General features: G+C 37.0%; 1 protein-coding gene across 1 annotated transcript in view; it reads right to left on the bottom strand.

Annotated features, from left to right (window-relative positions):
- Positions 1 to 13,331: 13,331 nt before the first annotated feature.
- LOC106951912 (leucine-rich repeat transmembrane neuronal protein 4-like) overlaps positions 13,332 to 17,029 on the bottom strand; it is a 17,628-nt gene continuing 13,930 nt past the window's right edge. Inside the window, exon 2 of the mRNA XM_015039691.1 lies at positions 13,332 to 14,929. Within this exon, the coding sequence (XP_014895177.1) occupies positions 13,362 to 14,929 (1,568 nt within the window). The 3' untranslated portion in view covers positions 13,332 to 13,361. The remainder of the gene's footprint in view (positions 14,930 to 17,029) is intronic.

The following is a 17,029-nucleotide window of genomic DNA, read 5'->3' as shown; positions in this document are numbered from 1 at the left end:
TAATTAATGGAAAATTTTGGCCCTTTTTTTTAAAACCCCCTTGTTGGGTTTTGGCCAAAAAATGGGAAAGTTTTTTTTTTTTTTTTTTTTTTTTTTTTTTTTATGACCATACATAGATTAACTATATTTATTTTTGGCGCACAGTGGACTGAAATCAAATACACACCACACCTTTCAGATGTTCAATTATTACTCTTAAGATTTTGATTATAATATGACGATATTTATGTTTGCACGGCACTGGATTTCAATATTTTCATTTCACTTCTGTATATCTTTATTTTCCAATAGTTATTTATGCATGCTTTACATCAGTGTGCGAATGTGTGTATGAATGTGTGAAAGATTGAATTTAGTGTAAATGCTTTGGAGACCTCGGATTTGATAAAGTGCTATACAAGTGCTGGTCATTTACATGTTCCTATCCTGTTACCGTTCAAAAGAAATGTCCTTGTACCTTCCTCCTTTGAAATTGTGTAGCTGTAGCTCTGAAATATGTTATTAAACTATGCATATCGCTCCATTATATCTATGATTTTGTCAGTTCTGCTCCTCAACATATTACACAACATCATACAAAGCATGTGTTCAATGTGACACACACTTTTGCATCGCCTAAGCTTGTATTCTTATTTAGACACACAGATTTAAATAACCAATGAACTCAATGGAACCAGAGTGACGCCAACTGCTCACTCTTTCACTCTTTCACTGTGTGGATTAGTTTACCTTCAAACAGAAAAGTCAGAAAGGTCAAAAACACCAATTTGTTGACGTAAATCTGATTAGCCTGATGCCGATTACTGACCCACCATTATCATTAGAAGATTTTTAAAAATCCACTCATCTTGATCAAAAAGAGTGGACATAAAAAAAAACAAAAAAAAACAATGTAACTGTTTCATTTGAGAGTGGCTCATCACTTGCAAAAATATAGAAATGAAAAATCCAATATGTTCGTGGTACCTCCACTACAGTAAAGGCTCTTTGTCAAAAATGAAATCATTCTTTACACACACACAAAAAAAAGGCTTAGTGATGTCACAAAAGAGGAGCTGATCAGGCATGTATTTTCTAAGGTGAACCATTCAATAGATCAGAAGTGAGTTGGAGGAGAATGTGATTAAAATGTTCTTTTTGCATTGACTGTCACACCACTTTAGAAAACGTCCCAATTTAAGTGTTCACTTTACAAGGTGAGTGCATGGAGAGAATTATATTTGATGATGAACGATGTAATTTGTCGGGCAGTGACCCCATCCATTAAGACTGACTGCTTTTAAATGGTTATATTCAGTGGCAAGACGGTGTTATGGATCTTACTTTTCCTGGAAGATTGCATATCAGTTAAGAGGACTGAATGGATTAAAGAAGAGAATATTTTCAAAGAGTCATCTCAGGCTACTTAAATACAAGATTAATGAAATATCATGCGAGCTGGTAGAGAGGTCACATTTTCCAAATAGATGCTTGTTTTAAATGTATTAACTTTCTAGAGTGCAGTTTTTTGTTCTAATAGCTACAGTGTATTGCCACAAAACGCTGATATTAGAAACCGCTGGTGTCAAGTGTCTGTTTCAAAATTCTTAACATGAGCAAAATATTATTAGACCATCTACAAAAACTAACAAGACAATTGCAAGAATGGTTTTGAGATAAAACGAAAACTGAAATTCACTTATCATTCATACAATGTTGGCGTCAAAAATGGCAGGCTCTGATATCAAATGGCATATTTATGATTTTTTTTTTTCTCTCCATGAGATTTCATCTGAAGAAATGACTAATCTTTTTTTGGGGGGGGGAGGGAGGGATAAGGTGATTTAATTTGTATGTCACAATTTTAACAAGGCAATTCAAAGTGCTTTGCAGGATTAGAAGGAAATAAAACAACAAACAAGTAAAATATTGCAGGTCCAAAATAAGGTAAAATGTCGACAGGCTAAAAAACAGACTACGCTTTATGATGTCCCAGTTGTCATTGACCAAAGGCATTTCTAAATAAACTGATTTTTTTAACCTTGAATTTCATTTTTGCAGATTTCTGGACATTTGTTCCAGATCAGTGGGGCATAAAAAGCAGAATGGAGCTTCTCCATGTTTAGTTCCAACTCTGGAGAAGCAGAGTAGACCTGGACCACAAGTTTCCTCAAATTTTCACTGAATATCTCTTGAAATACACAAATGACAGTGAAACTGAGCCATGCTTTGTTACAAAGGAATGGGCACAAACTCTGAATTATGGTGTCAGGCTGCTGCAAAGGTATTGGAAGTCTTTATGTATAATACATATGAGGCTCGGGTGGATTTTGCGCTCATTTTATGATTATCATTATCTGTAATCTGTGTATGGAGTTCGTCCCTGGTCTTTAAGTGGCCTCACTGGCTTTGTGGCACAATCGATGCACAATGTATCCATTGTCAGCTTTGTCAATACAGCGCTTTTATTACCCTCTTAATCCAATCAATAGTAGACACGGTTCTATTTTATTTTTAAAGATTCCCTAAGATTTTATGACTTTTTTTTATTTGTGTCTTGTTATACTCTAAGGCAGGACTGTCTTTAGCAGACTATTAGAAATGTAGCTAAAACAATGACAAGAGGCATGGCAAACATTCGCCTTCTGAGTTTGTAAGTTCCTGTTAAGTCCTGCCGTTTGAATTATAAAGCGCCATGCATGGCGATAACATGGATGCTGGAGACTTATTCTCTGAATTATGTATATTTATGTTCTTGGCAGTTGGACATATGAGAATCATCACGGCACTAAAGCAAGGCGGCTGGAGAAGAGGAGTCATCAATCATGCGAGGTGCACATTTCCTGCAACAGAAGACAACCTGCAGTACATCAGGTCTGTGCACTGAGACCGCAGTGAGTGGGATGCTGGAGGTAGTCCGAGACAAGTAATTAACTAAAAATAATATGTGCTTGACACAGCAGAGAAAACGACGTCTTTAATAGAAACAGAAAACGGAACAGAATGAAACCTTCAGGATCGGACTGCAGGCCGGAGAGATGAAGGTTATGATGGTCAGAAAAGGGTGAGCATTGACACGCAGTCGGCTCTGATGCAGAGTGAAATATATAAATATACTGTATATATACCACCCCTACAGCGTTATATAAACACACATGAGTGTTCCAGACAGTAAAACTGAAAACAACAAAAAAAAGCTGGTGGTTTTACAGAACTGTTCACCTTTACTGTGAAACTGACTTGTAGCCTCTTGCTCTTTTGTAAGATCAAAAGCATGTGGCAAAATCATAACTTCAACAGCTGTTCCTTATTTGTTCTTGGTACACTACTTTGATATTTTGGAGTACTTTTTATGAGCCCACATATAATACAGTTTTTAAACAAAATCTAATATGTGAGATTTGTTTTTTCATGTCTCAGTTCTGAAAAAAACATACCAAGCGAATCAAACCATGTTGGCTTAATTAAGTATTCCTAATTACAAATGTGTTTTCTACACTTACTTTTCTTCTGCTGAAATTAGCTGTTTAACAACAATACACTAACACAACCAGAGACATTGGATGACGCTGAAGATTTTGCCACTTTAATTAAAGTGGCTTTATTTTTGTTCTAGAGTCCTGCATTAAATTGTCTTGAAAATCTAAAACGTGTGAGTGTAGCTTGACTTGAATTAACAAATAAACAATCTTGGAGAACTCTCTTGATTTTGAGAGCCATCTGATAATCGTTGTTGACGTAAAACCCCTTATTATGCTAAAGTTGCATGTGCTTCAAAGCTTAGGATTTGTGCTAAACTATAAGATAAATGTACAGTTTGTATGCATGTTGGCAACACTTAAAAAACAAAACGTTATAGATAGCATTGTTAAACCTGCAAACAGACTGAATTTATTTAGCTCTGAATTTATGCAGCTCCTTTCTAGTCATACTGCTCAGTCAGACTGCTTGAAACACACTCAACAAATCACACTCACAAACATGCACGCATTCTCACGCAGAGAGGCAGATCAGTAGGAAACATAGGTCTAAGTGCCTTGCCAAGGAGAACATCAACATGTGACAGAACAAAGCTGGAGTCAATGCCAGAACTTTCAGATTATAGATCAGATCTTTAACCCTACATCTGCTGGTTGTGTCCTCTGACATATTACCATACCATTCTTGATTTTTCCTTTTTGCTTGTCGACGGCTCAATGGTGTTGCCAGGTGTTTGCCTTCCTGTGTGTCTTACAACCCTTAAACTCAGATTTTCTGAATGTGCCGGACAGGTTGGCCTAAAAATACTGTCAAAACCAATGAGTGCGCAAACAGTTCACAGCTCTGGGATGGGCTGACATTAGCCTTGGGTTCATATAAACAAAATTCCGATGCAGAGTTTTATCACTTTGAATGCGAAAGAAAAATAAATGAATAAAAACCCTGATAAATTAAATGTAGTTCCAAGAATCTGCAATAACCGCGTTCTCAGATTGATATGTACTGTTTACAAGACAGAAATGCTAATAATGAAAAGCAGCTTAAAATACCCAAATATCCTGCAGAAATAAATATCTGAGATCTGTGAGTCGTAATTTTCCATTCATCCACACACAACCCAAAAGACATAGTTACCAAAGACCTCCTTAATGACCGACTAACATAAAAAAAAAAAAAGAAGCACAAATGTTTAGCGTAAGTGTTTCTGTCAGTGGCAATTGCTCTGGTTTAAAAATAAAACAACGTTGTGCCTGTTACAGTAATGATTTGAATTTTTTCACGTCACTGCAGGCTTGCACATATGTGCTGAAATGAGAACAGTATGCTTACATGCCGGGAAATCAATGACTCATATTCGCCTTTCTTACTGGTTCGCAGCATAATTAAGGGGGAAGTGGGAGCACCGCTGTCTAATCTTACTGAGAAGGATCATACCAGCAAGAATATAAACAGAGCACCGTTTTTTGCATTTAGCTGCAAAGATCTGCTTCTCTCTTTGCTCCAGTACACAAATGACTACTGTAACTTCTGTCTTCTTTTGAAAAGGAGAATAATTTGATATCCTGAAACATTTCACAGTAAATCAGAATGATTAAAAGGTCGCTGTAGTGAAAGAAAATCTTGAATTGCCTAAAATACACACATCTAATAGACATTATATCAGTAGATAACGAGCTTTATTACAACTCAAATAAGGCTAGATTACAACACAAATGAAAATTTGTGCAACTGTTGTTTGCGTGAGTTTATTCCCTCACAATCTGTGGAGTTTTCTTACAAATAATGGATGTTTCCATACCTCAACCATCAGTTTCAGCCTTTCCTTGATGAAATATTGTTTAACCAACAACATTGGAGGAATCATAAAACCTGATGAGCTGCTGCTCGCCCTTATTATGTCTTCTGCTTTCAACTCATCACTAAATATGGTGCCAGAGCTTCTCTTTGACAACATTAAAAAAACAAACAAACAAAAAAAAAAAACATTTTGCATTTGAACTGCAGCTTGAAAAATTTCCTCTGGCGGCCCAGCAATCAGCCTGCACCATTTGGAGGTGTGAATATTTCTCCCCAGCTGGGGGCCCAACTCCAAGAGGGAGCCTTAGCGCTACTCATCTAAATGAGCAATGTGTCTGATCCTGGCATGGTGTTTTTTTGTGCAATGCATGCCAGTCATGTTACCAAGAGCATTACAATGCCTCAAGCAGGGCAGAGGGCTTTTGTGGATTTTGTGGACACTAACAAGTGAAAGCCAGTTCATAAGCATGTTTCAAGTTATTTCTAAAGTGGAAAAGTGATGATAAACTATGGAAAGAGCCAAAAGCTTCATGGAACGTCCATTAAAATATATCTCAGTTCATAAGTTAAAGCAAATCTGACCACAAAAATAAAATATTTTTATTGACTTTTTTATTGTTCAGTTGCTCTAAAATAGATTATTTTGACCTTACACAATTCCACACATTGACGCTCAAAATATGGCAGCTTGAAAATGATTTTAATTGCTGCTTTGTGCTCATCTAAACAGATTGTTAGGATAAGTGGAATGCAAACACAGGCTTCTCTGAGGTGTGGCTTAAGTGCGATATTATCCCTCACCTTTTATTCACTCTCAAAGGATCCCGGTTTATCTGCTTAGACGCAGCTACAATATGTTAAACTACTTTCCTCATCCATATGGAAGGGTTTAGGAGAGCAGCACTTCATCAGCAGATAGAGAGGAAGATATGAGGTAATAAAACAGAGCAGCGACCTCTGTAAAACAAATGGGAACACCTTTGAAAAAGGACTTTGAAACTGGAAGCAGAAAAGGAGATGAGGGTTGATTGCCAGATGAGTGGAGAGAAAATGCAAACAGATGAAAGAGAAATACCAAAGATTCAGCAGCTTTATAATGAGAACCACTGGTCAAACATAAAACAAAGAAGAAGGTGTAACTTACAAAGCCTAACACTAACAATACACCTTGGTTGCGTTACAGAAAGCTATGAGGAAAAGGAATTACTCTTGCCTCTTTTCCAGGTAATGTAATTGCTGCATTAGTGATCTTCCACCCTCATTAAGCATGGATCAAACAGCAGTGTGGAAAGCAGCAGCATGGAACGGGAGTGTGAAACAGACAGGATTAGCGGATAAGAGAGATGTTTTCCCACAGTCGGCACAGTGCGTGTTTTAAGACTCCCACTTGGTTTATTATAGACTGAAGACACTAGCATGTTGAAGTTTAACCTCTCCACTGAATTGTAATTAGCTAATTCATCCTTGGCTAGTGTCCCAGTGTTTGTGTTGACACCATGACAAATTTAAATGTTTGTTTTTTTTTTTTTTTTTTTACTTATACAGTATTATTTTGTTTTCTTTCACCAGGTGTTGTTACCTAAGCAATGTTAACTTTAAGATAGTGTAAAGAAGAAAAATTTCAAAATTACACGTTAAGATTTCTCGTACATTCTTGCAAAGTTCCAGAGATTTATGAGTAGTATATAGCTTATGTGAATTTTGCTATGCACATTTGAACACTCTTCATAGGCAACTATGAAAATTCCTAATGCAAATTTACAATACTATTAATACAGAAAGCAGGTATATTTAAGTGTGAAGGGGGAAAAGCTAATCATTACTATTGATTATTCTTGAACAAAATTCTAGGATTGATTGCAATTAAATATTTTTGTTGATTGACAGCCCTGAAGTATTGGTATTTTATCCTGGTGAAATATGTATATAGCATGGTGTCGACTGCGTAACCTGATATACTGCTGTAATTAGAACAGTTAGTGTGTAATTAGTGCAAAGGAAGAACATTAAGCAGAATCTGTGTCTGGTTGTTGAGGTTTTTTTGTTGTTTTGTTTTTTCATCCTATTTGATTGTTAGGTACAGTATTCGGTAATTTCCCATTATAGTGTTGAATAGAAAATTAGCAAGGTTTCAAGAACGTAGCAGAAATACTGTGGAAACAAACATGGTTAATGTGTAACCAGATCTATGGAAAAAATAATCTACATAATACATGTGTTGTACTGTTTCATTCATTTGTTTACTCAGGTTGCTTTCATTCTGTTAAAATTTGAAACAAGCAAGGTGTTATCAGCGTAACAAATACTGTGGTAAGATTAGTCCTAATGTGTAAATAGTTGAAGGGAAAACATCTGGTACGGCTACTGGTATCTGTGTTTCTGTATTTATTTGTTGTGGGGGTTTTTTCAGTTTGCAAATCTTTTTTTTTATTATTCATCTTGGTGAAATTGTGAATTAGTGGGGTGTAATCAGCACAACATGTTGTCACAACATATAATATTGTCACAAGTAAGCATTGGAAAAACATCTAGTTTATTGCCTTTTTCAAATTAATATATTCATTCATTCTATTAATTAATTCTATTTTTGTATCTTTTGAAATAAAAATACTGGGGCAAAAAGTAAAGTTAATGAGAAATGGTGCCTGGGAAAAATATCTAGTCCAGGTAGTCTATATGTTCATTTATCTATTTATCCATTTCATTTATTCTTTTGCTTTTTGATTAATTTTGATTGGTCATTATTTAACTCTGGCGAGAAATGAAGTGGGATCTCATCAAGTGATTTTTTTTTTTAATTCATTCGTAGAAGTTATATTTTTGTTGAGATAGTTTAGAAATTATATGCAAATTGTTTCATTTTCAATTTCAAGATTTATATTTCATAGATGTAAAAAAACGTGTTTTTTGTTAAAGTGCCAATCGAATAATGAAATGTTGCTAATTAAAACATCTAAGTTATAAAACAGCATTATTTCCTCTTTTCCGAAATGAAAACAATGTTCTCTGATTGGTCATTTTCAGGGTTCTGAATGTTGTGTGTACTACAAAAATAAAAATGTATACAGGGCATTTACTTGAACACACATCAGCATTCATCCCTCTTGATATCTTGTCAAACGCCTAACCAAATGACTTGTCAAGATTTTAATTAGTTTTCTATGAAAGGAGAGGCTGTGATACAACACAAATGATTATGTATTATTCTCCTGACAGTGCTCAGAGACAGATATAAAGAGGAAATATAGTGTTGGAATGACTGTGGGAAAATCTTCAATATCAAAACATCACTTTTTCCTCCTCTGAAATGTCACTATGAGCTTGTGAGAAGAACTTCAATGCTTCTTTGCAACACTTTAAAAAGCCAGGTGTCATGTGCTGATCTGGTTCTGAGGTGCAGTTAGTGGTTCACTGGGCTTTGAAAATTGTCAGCAGGAGTATCAGAGAAAGTTGTTGGGAGTCAAAAGGGTAAACAGGAATATAACAAAAAGAAAAAAAAAGGAGGGAATTTCAGAAGTGGCACTGAAAGGGAAGGCTTGAATCAAGCAGACAACGTGGGCTCATCAAAGAATTACACTCAACACCAGCTAGGATTACTCAGCCTGTTTTTAACATGCATCATCTTGTTCTTAGTACAAACAATTCAGCAAAAAAAAAATCAAAATGTTATCATTTAATATAATTATTGGAAATATATAAAATCTATATATTTAGATATACATTTAAGATAAAAAAAAATGTTTGCATTTGATCATTTTCATGGCTGCCTGCTTGTCCTCTCTTTTTAATAAGTCATAACCTAGAGAATGGAGGATAAAGAGCATAAGTCAAGCACCTATGAGAGGCTGTAAAAAGAAGGAAAAAATCTAAACAACAAATTCCTTCTCGTATCTCCGGCATTTAAACTGTAAAGAGCCACAAATCAACTTGGGGAAATCTGATGATGGCCATTTTCCTAGACCCATCAATATTTAACAAAATGAAAAGGCAGGAAAATGAAGAGAGAGGAGAGTGCATATGTTATTATGTAGTGTTGCCAGATTACAAAATGCACTGGGGAAAAAAAAAAAAAAAAGGGCCAGGAGGCATAAAATGATGTTCTGACACATAAAAGAGGTGACATCAAACATGAAATCAGGTGAAGTCCACTGCGCACCTCAGGAGTGCAGCTACAGTGGAACAGATAAAAGGAAAATCAAAATGAAATGACGGGGGGGAAAGTCTGCTCTGATTGAAGTGACACAAGGAAATGAGGATTCCACTATCTTCTGATATTTCACTAAAAAGGTTGCCAAACACCGAGGCAAGTGGACCTGAGAGAGCAAGGACAATAATATGAAGAGGTTGCTATATACCGTGGTACAAAAAAATCCAGATTGAAAAGAATGGCAAAAGTGACGGAGGAGGAATAAGAAACTCCGGCTCAGGGATGGATGAACATAAACCGCTACACACCTAACGGTGGAAAGCGGAAGCAACGCTGCGAGGTGGGCAGAGTGCTGCAAGCGCTGCCATGTTCTGTCCAGTGATTTATGTCTACGCTAAGGCAACAAAATGTAGAAACAAGATCAGAGCACATTCTGAGATGAACTCAGGACTTGGTGGACTGCTGATGGATAGCTCCTGTCTTACCATTCCACCATTTTGTAAGGTGAGAGGGAAGGACAGATAAGGAAAGACAAGGTGTATTTTCAAGAGTACCTGCAAAAGACTACACAATAAAAAGGAAGGCGTTTATTCTGAGCCGATTTCACTTACTGTAGTTTAATGCTATATTTTGCATGAGACTTAAATGTAAATCCTCGAATTAATAATTCCGTTAAGATCTAATAAGTCTGTTTGGAAATGTTACTTGAGGGGTCAGCAGTCCTGCTGCCTGTTTTCTATTTTTGTCTGTTCTATCTGAGATAAATTATTAGGTCCCTGTAGAACAAAGTGATAGGCCGAAGTGATGTGAAACAGTCGTTTGGAGCAGGAAGACATTTAAGACAAGCTGAACAACAGCCCTTTAAGACCAGAGTTGTCCAGCTCTATCCTTGGGATTCGATAAGAGCTGATTAAAAGGTGACCCAAACCACAGCAGACAACATCCACATGGTGCACAGCCAAGTGTTTGTATGCAAAAATAAAAGAGTCAACTTTTGGGGATGATGCCAAGTAGGTGTTTATAAGGAAATAACATGTATTTTAAATATTTTTGTGACCCACCATTATGGGTAATACAGTACCTTCCAAAAGTAAATTCAGAGTTTATTAGTTTCAAATCTTTCTGTATATTTTGACTGAATTGACTAAATATCTGTGTATATAAACTGGTGTTTTTAAAAAGTGCCTTGGGATTACATTTTATTGAATTAGTTCAACTGGTTGCACATACTTTTCTTTAGGGGTATTGAGGGTAAAAGGGGACTGAACCCATTCTCCGGCCAAACCTTTAGGAATTGTATTAGTGAAGAATTTCACTTTACAACTACATGCTACTTTATGATGGTCTGTCACATTAAATGAAAAAATGTTGCGAAGTGGTTGTACCATAATCAACTGAGAAAAGGCCTTGATCAATCCAAATGCCAACGATTAGTTAAATGTGCCCTTCGTGATTTACCTATCATCTAAGACTATGAAATATATGAGTATATTGAGAACTAAACAATTTAATTGGAAAGTGACATGGACCTGCATGTAATGAACTACAGCCAAACATTTTTTATTAGTGCATATGTTCCTCCACCTACAAAATATTTAATATATTAATAATTAGGTTTGTCACCAGATTTGATGACAATTTTGAATGATTAACATCAGAGACCCTAACCTCCCAAACTCTAAACTAAGGCATTTTTTTCTGTCCACAGTTTGCAATGTTAAAGCATAGGCTGTCCACACAACTTTTCTGATCAATTATTGTCTTTCTCTAACAATCAAAGCGAGTTTTACTTCACAATGATGTTCACAGTTAAAAGGCAGACTGAAGCTGCTTCTCTGTGTGTGACTGACTCCACAATGCTTAGACAGCTGTACATGTAAGTGAAGAGTTGTAGAGATGCAGCTAAAGCAGTCATTACATTTTACAACTTTTCAAAGCAGAGTGCTAATTTTAGAAAGCAGGTGATCAACTTCTTTCGTGAAATTTGTCCACACTGAATGAACTAGAACAGCAAAGTAAAGCCTAAATTTATGCAAAGGCTGAAAATAATGACACATGCCTGCGACTGATCTAAAAAGTTTAATCTGATAATATTATATAATGCAAATTAATTGCATAACCTATTATGTCCTCTCTACCTGGTTCACAACAATGCATCACACAGTCTTTGGTCAACAACGCAAAGTCGCAAATGCGAGTGAAAAGATGAGCAAGTTGAGTCAAACTAGTGTGCTCAGCACCAAATGCAGCTTGATAAAACTCTGATAGAGTTGTGGATAAAATCAAGGTGATATGTACATATTGCAACAATAAACTCTGTTTTCGCCAAAGCGCAAGGTGTTTAAAAGACCATCTTCGAGGAAAGCACATTTTCGCTGACGCTAGCAAAGATGCTAATTCAGGGCGATTTTACAACATCAAACCACGCTTGTCAGACAACGCTGACAGGGTGCAGCTGTAGAAACTTCAACAAAAACTATTGTAAAAAAGAATACATAAACTGTACAACATCATTGAGGCAGCTAAATCACAACAGCTGGCAGACGCCACATTTACTGCCTTTACTGGAAACCCCTGGACATCCGTGGGTAATCGCAATTACTGTGCAGCTACTACACACCAAATAGATGAGAAGTGAAACTACACTTCTTCACTTTGCAAGTGGCATAAAACAAGGACAACGTTACATTTCAAGCTTACAAAGTTAAACATGGTGATTCATCTTGATTAATCAGTTCTATAATGTGATTAATCTGATATGTTTTAATCAACTGGCAGCATTAGTTCATTTATGATATATAAAACACGTTATCTGAAAATAAATAACAACCATTTTTTTTTTAATTAGACTGGCACGTCAGTCTAATTTATCATGATACAACATGGTAAATTGTATCATGTTTTCAAGTCTGCAGCTAAATGTGACATTGCAGAAATATCTGAGTCGTTTTCTAAAAATAATTAACCTTTGGGAATAAATGGAAGAAAAAACCCCACGACATAGGTGGTAAATGAGCTAAAGGCCCAATATTCACAATTCTAATGTGATCAGTGAAATAGTGAATAAATGTAAAATGTAACCTGGAAAATGAGAGGTAAGTATTTCTTGGAATAAGAGCTTTACGTTATCCTTATACTGCGGGTCAAGTACACAACAGGAGGGTAAGTGAAAGCAAGCGGAGAAACGTGTTATTCCAGCATTGATGTGGTGTGTAAATACTTTTTTTGAAGAAAATCACTTGCCTGTGTGTAAAACATTTCAAAGGATTCACACTCCTTTAAGGACTATCAAAGACTGCTTCTGTCTGTGTGCAACAAATACTTCTTTTTTTTTTCCCCCTACCTCCATGAATGTGAATTTAAGTGTCAACGGCCAGTGAAAGTATTCATTTCAGTTTATGCTTGACTAATCACTTAGGCAAGTGAGCAAACAAGCGAGTAACTACAGCCATAGTATAAAAGGGAAGGAAGGAAAGCTGAAAGGCAATGCTGTTGGGGGACTGTGGAGCTTTTCAACAACTATCTTGAGTCATAGCTGTGTCAAGAAAAAGTGTGAAGTCATTTGCTCTGAGGAAGCTCCATTTAGAGGGAAAAAAGAGTACTACTGTCATTCACATCCAGCATGTAGGTGCCGTCCTTAAGCTTTAATGCTGACAAAAAACTTTTTTTTTGTTTTAATACTGAAAAAAAGCATACCAAAACAAAGAAAAAGCTTGTGAAATCCAAATAAGGGCATACATAGTCAAATAGCACACACCAAAGAATATATAGTGTGACAATAACTTTCATTTTGTCTGTATTTCCATGCTGTTCTGTGACATAACAAACAATGCATGTGAGAAGAGATTGGGTTTAGGTGAAGCACCCATCAGAAAACATGAAGTATTACGTTACAAGCAAAAGAAATGCCTGTGCCATCATTTTACTCTATTAATTTGAGCGTAGTGTTAGTAGTGTGTCATACCTCGCATTCTCGGGAGCCTGAGATGGTGTAGGTGCACGGTCCAGTTCCATTGACGAGCACATCCATGGCCTCAGAATTGTTGGGCTTGTAGTCCACATAGTACTCCTGCAGAGGGGAGCTAAGGGTGCGCTCCGTCTCTCGGGGTTTCTTGCGACGCTTGCGAGCCGCAGCAGAGTGCTCCTGGAGCTGCTTCACGCTGTTAGGGTAGCGCTTCCAGGACACATAAATTACCAAGAGGATCATCGCAACGGACAGAAACAGGGCAACACTTCCAGCCACAATCTTATGGAAGGAGACGGGCTCTAAATCTTGCTCTGGAGGAAGTGCAACAGGTGGGGTAACTGCCAATGAAGTAGGACCCCAAAGAGAGCCCTCAGATCTCTTTCCCGAGCTAGTTGTCAAAGCCAGAACAGATGGGTTATGTTCTGTCTGTACAGGGACACTGGATAGGTTTGGAGTAATGTCCACTGTGATCACTGGCCCTTGGTTGGATTGGCAAACCCCAAATGCTTCAATCGCATCCATCACTTTCTCTCCTTGAGCTTTCTTGGGAGAGGCACAAATCATTGTGGTCTCTTTTGCCCCTCTAAAGTTTCTCAGCCAAGCCACAAGAGGACAGATGGCAGGGCTACAGTCCCAAACATTTCCTGCTAAACTAATCATGGTCAGTGAGATCCAAGCATCAACAACCTCCTGAGAAACATTTGTCAGCTTATTAGAGTCCAGGTTGAGAGTCTGCAGGTTTGGTAAGCATTGGTAAACTACGGGATCTACTTCTGTCAGTTCATTCCCTGACAGATCCAGTTTCTGGACAGAGGCCCAGGTCCAAGTCAAGCCCTGGCTCATTGACCGAATGCGATTCCACTGCAGGTAAAGAGCCCGTAGATTGTAGAGTCGAGGAAAATGGGAAAAATTGATCTTGGAGAACTGATTGTGCTCCAAATGCAACTCGGTGAGTTTGACAAGTCCAGAAAGTGCATTTCGGGTGATACTCCGGAGGCGATTGTAACCAAGATCAAGGAATTCAAGATTTCTGCAATCTTGAAAAAGACGCATTGGGAGAGTTTTTAGTGAATTAGATCGTATGTGAAGACTAAGAAGTTTACGTAACCCTTGGAATTGGCCAAGTTGCAAGGCTTGCAGTTTATTGTATGACAAGTCCAAATTTCGCAAATTAGGGACAGGATGAAATGTTGTATTATGGAGCGATGTGATCTTGTTCGAACTTAATATCAGTTCTTTAAGCCTGCGGACCCCCTGGAATGCCATTGCATCCACAGAGGCAATGTAATTATGGTCCAAGTACAGCCAAATAAGATGGTTGAGGCCAACAAACTGTCCTGCGCGGAGACTGGAGAGGCTGTTGTACCGCAGCGACAGGCCCTCACAGCCTCCTGAAAGGTTCTTGGGGACATCACGAAAGGCGCTTGACTCACAGTAGACAATTTTTCCATCACAGCGACAACTCTTAGGGCAGTGGCGATCACTTAGAGATGGATTTGCCGCTAGCCACACCTGCATCAGGAGTTGGAACAATAGCCAGCGACGCTGCAGAGCAGAGCCTAAAAAAAGAAAGAAAGGGAAGGTTAGAAAATAAGATATTTACTTTCCAATTATGTTTGAGATTAAAATTGAAGTATTTTATTGAACAAATACTTTTTTTGATTCATATGCCTACACTTGACTGCAGGCACTTGTCCCTGTGACCTCATTTGTCTCCAAAAGACAAAGACAATAAAACAAAAGGGATTCTTATGAACAATAAGATGAGATAAGTTGTCTTGATCATCTTGGCTAAAACATTTGAATTCAATCCAAGAATCTTTTCCTACACATTTGGACTGTTACTTTAAGTTATTCAGAAAAGCAAACAAAGGCTAAAATGTAACATCAACAAATAAATTTGATTTTTGGAAGTGTACTAAATCACTAATAACTGGGGAAGAAATTCAACCCAGAACAGGAGGAAGAAGAAAACATTTTATGGCATAACAAGTCCCTGTATAGCAGGAAGCCCATTCTTTCAGCTCAAAAGCAAAACCAGCTAAATGCGACTCCATGTGCAGGCAGAGTTAATATACCCAGTAGACAGTCCTATAAATATTACCAGAGTAGAGGATGTGTAAAGATCCACAATACATGCAATGTACCAGATGCGCTTAGCATCAAAGTGAGGTGGAAATACCAAGGGAGCCGGTATAGAACAACAGGGCTAAAACCCACGTCATTATAAGACATAAAAGCAAAAATAGCTTCATTTACATTTTATTAAATTCAATAAATTGGCTAGTTGATCCAAGTAGCGCAGATAGGGAATATGTTGGGGGGAAAAAAAGACTTTCAATGGGACTAAGTGACCAGACAAAATGCAGACTGCCACTGCAAATCACCAAAAAGACCTGCAGCCACTGAAGATGTGAGGTGGAATGTCGAGATGTCCATAACCATATTTAAATATAAACTGAAAGGTTTTAAGGCCTGAAACTAAATGTAAGCTTCTTTTTCATCAGACTAGAGCAAACACAGCACATCACCACAAACAACATGCCTACAACCAGTAAGCATGTTCTAGAAAGCTTGCAAAAGATGTAAAAGAAAATTGACAAGAAATATTGTCAAATCCAGGACCATTATTTGACTCAGTCCAAAAAGGAACTATAAATTGAAACAGCATTATTAAATAATTGAAACATAAATGTAGCTTTTTAATTAAAAAATTGTTTAAAAAAACAACTCAATGCCATATTGCAGTGCACAGTAATTTTTATTGCCATTCCTGTAAACAGCTCCATCTTGTAAACATCTTAGCAGTGCAAAGTAGGTGGTGATTTTAATTACTACCTACTGAAACTACCTGCTAAAACAAGGTAGCTTCAGGAGCAGAGTTTTTAAATTAAATATTTCAGAAAAGGTTGCTTGCTACTCTGCATTGTAGGACCTGTATTTTTTGTCACAGTAATAAGGCCAACATTTACACAAAAATGGTGAAAGAAGCAATGAATGAACAATGGTACAATTGTGCAGCTAAATGAAATTTAAAATCTATTATAAAAATGTTTAATATTTAAAACTTTCCAATGTCCTTAAAATGAATTTAAGACTTCTATCCCGGTGATTTTTTTAAGACCTTATACAAATATCTTGAAATGCAATCAAAATAGATGTACCTAAACTCTTTAATTTATCACATGCCTGAAATAAGATATTTCAACTTAGCTTCATCAAAATGCCAGAGCCTAACCTCACAGACTTTCTTCTTAGGAGTCTGGAGAATGCAAAAACCAAGACAACGCACATACACACACACACACACACACACGCTTGCTGAACATCATGCCCACACTAATCCACAAAACTGCCTTTCAGGTAGTTGTTTGATTCTGCAGAGAGGTGTTGTGAAATTCCATTCCTCTGGGGATATAGTGATGTTTTTGGACCAGTGAAAAGCAAAAAGTAATGATTCAGACTGAATCTGTTCTGCTTTGGTTTGGTTAAACATGAAATGACTGGAGTCTAAATTGAAACGCCTCCAGGACTGTAGACACAACTATCACTCCTTTCATGCTGATTTTTTTTTTTTTTTTTTTTTTTTTTTTTTTGGGGAACAAAATTCCCCTCCCCAATACTTCTCTTCTTTTCAAATTGCCACTGTATTTTCTTTT

The sequence above is a fragment of the Poecilia latipinna genome, unplaced genomic scaffold (genome assembly GCF_001443285.1).
Source record: "Poecilia latipinna isolate Pla-1442-1.1 unplaced genomic scaffold, P_latipinna-1.0 Scaffold479, whole genome shotgun sequence".
In the NCBI taxonomy this organism is placed as follows: Eukaryota; Metazoa; Chordata; class Actinopteri; order Cyprinodontiformes; family Poeciliidae; genus Poecilia; species Poecilia latipinna.
Note: the sequence above shows the minus strand (reverse complement) of the source record. Positions and strands in the feature narration are given on the sequence as shown.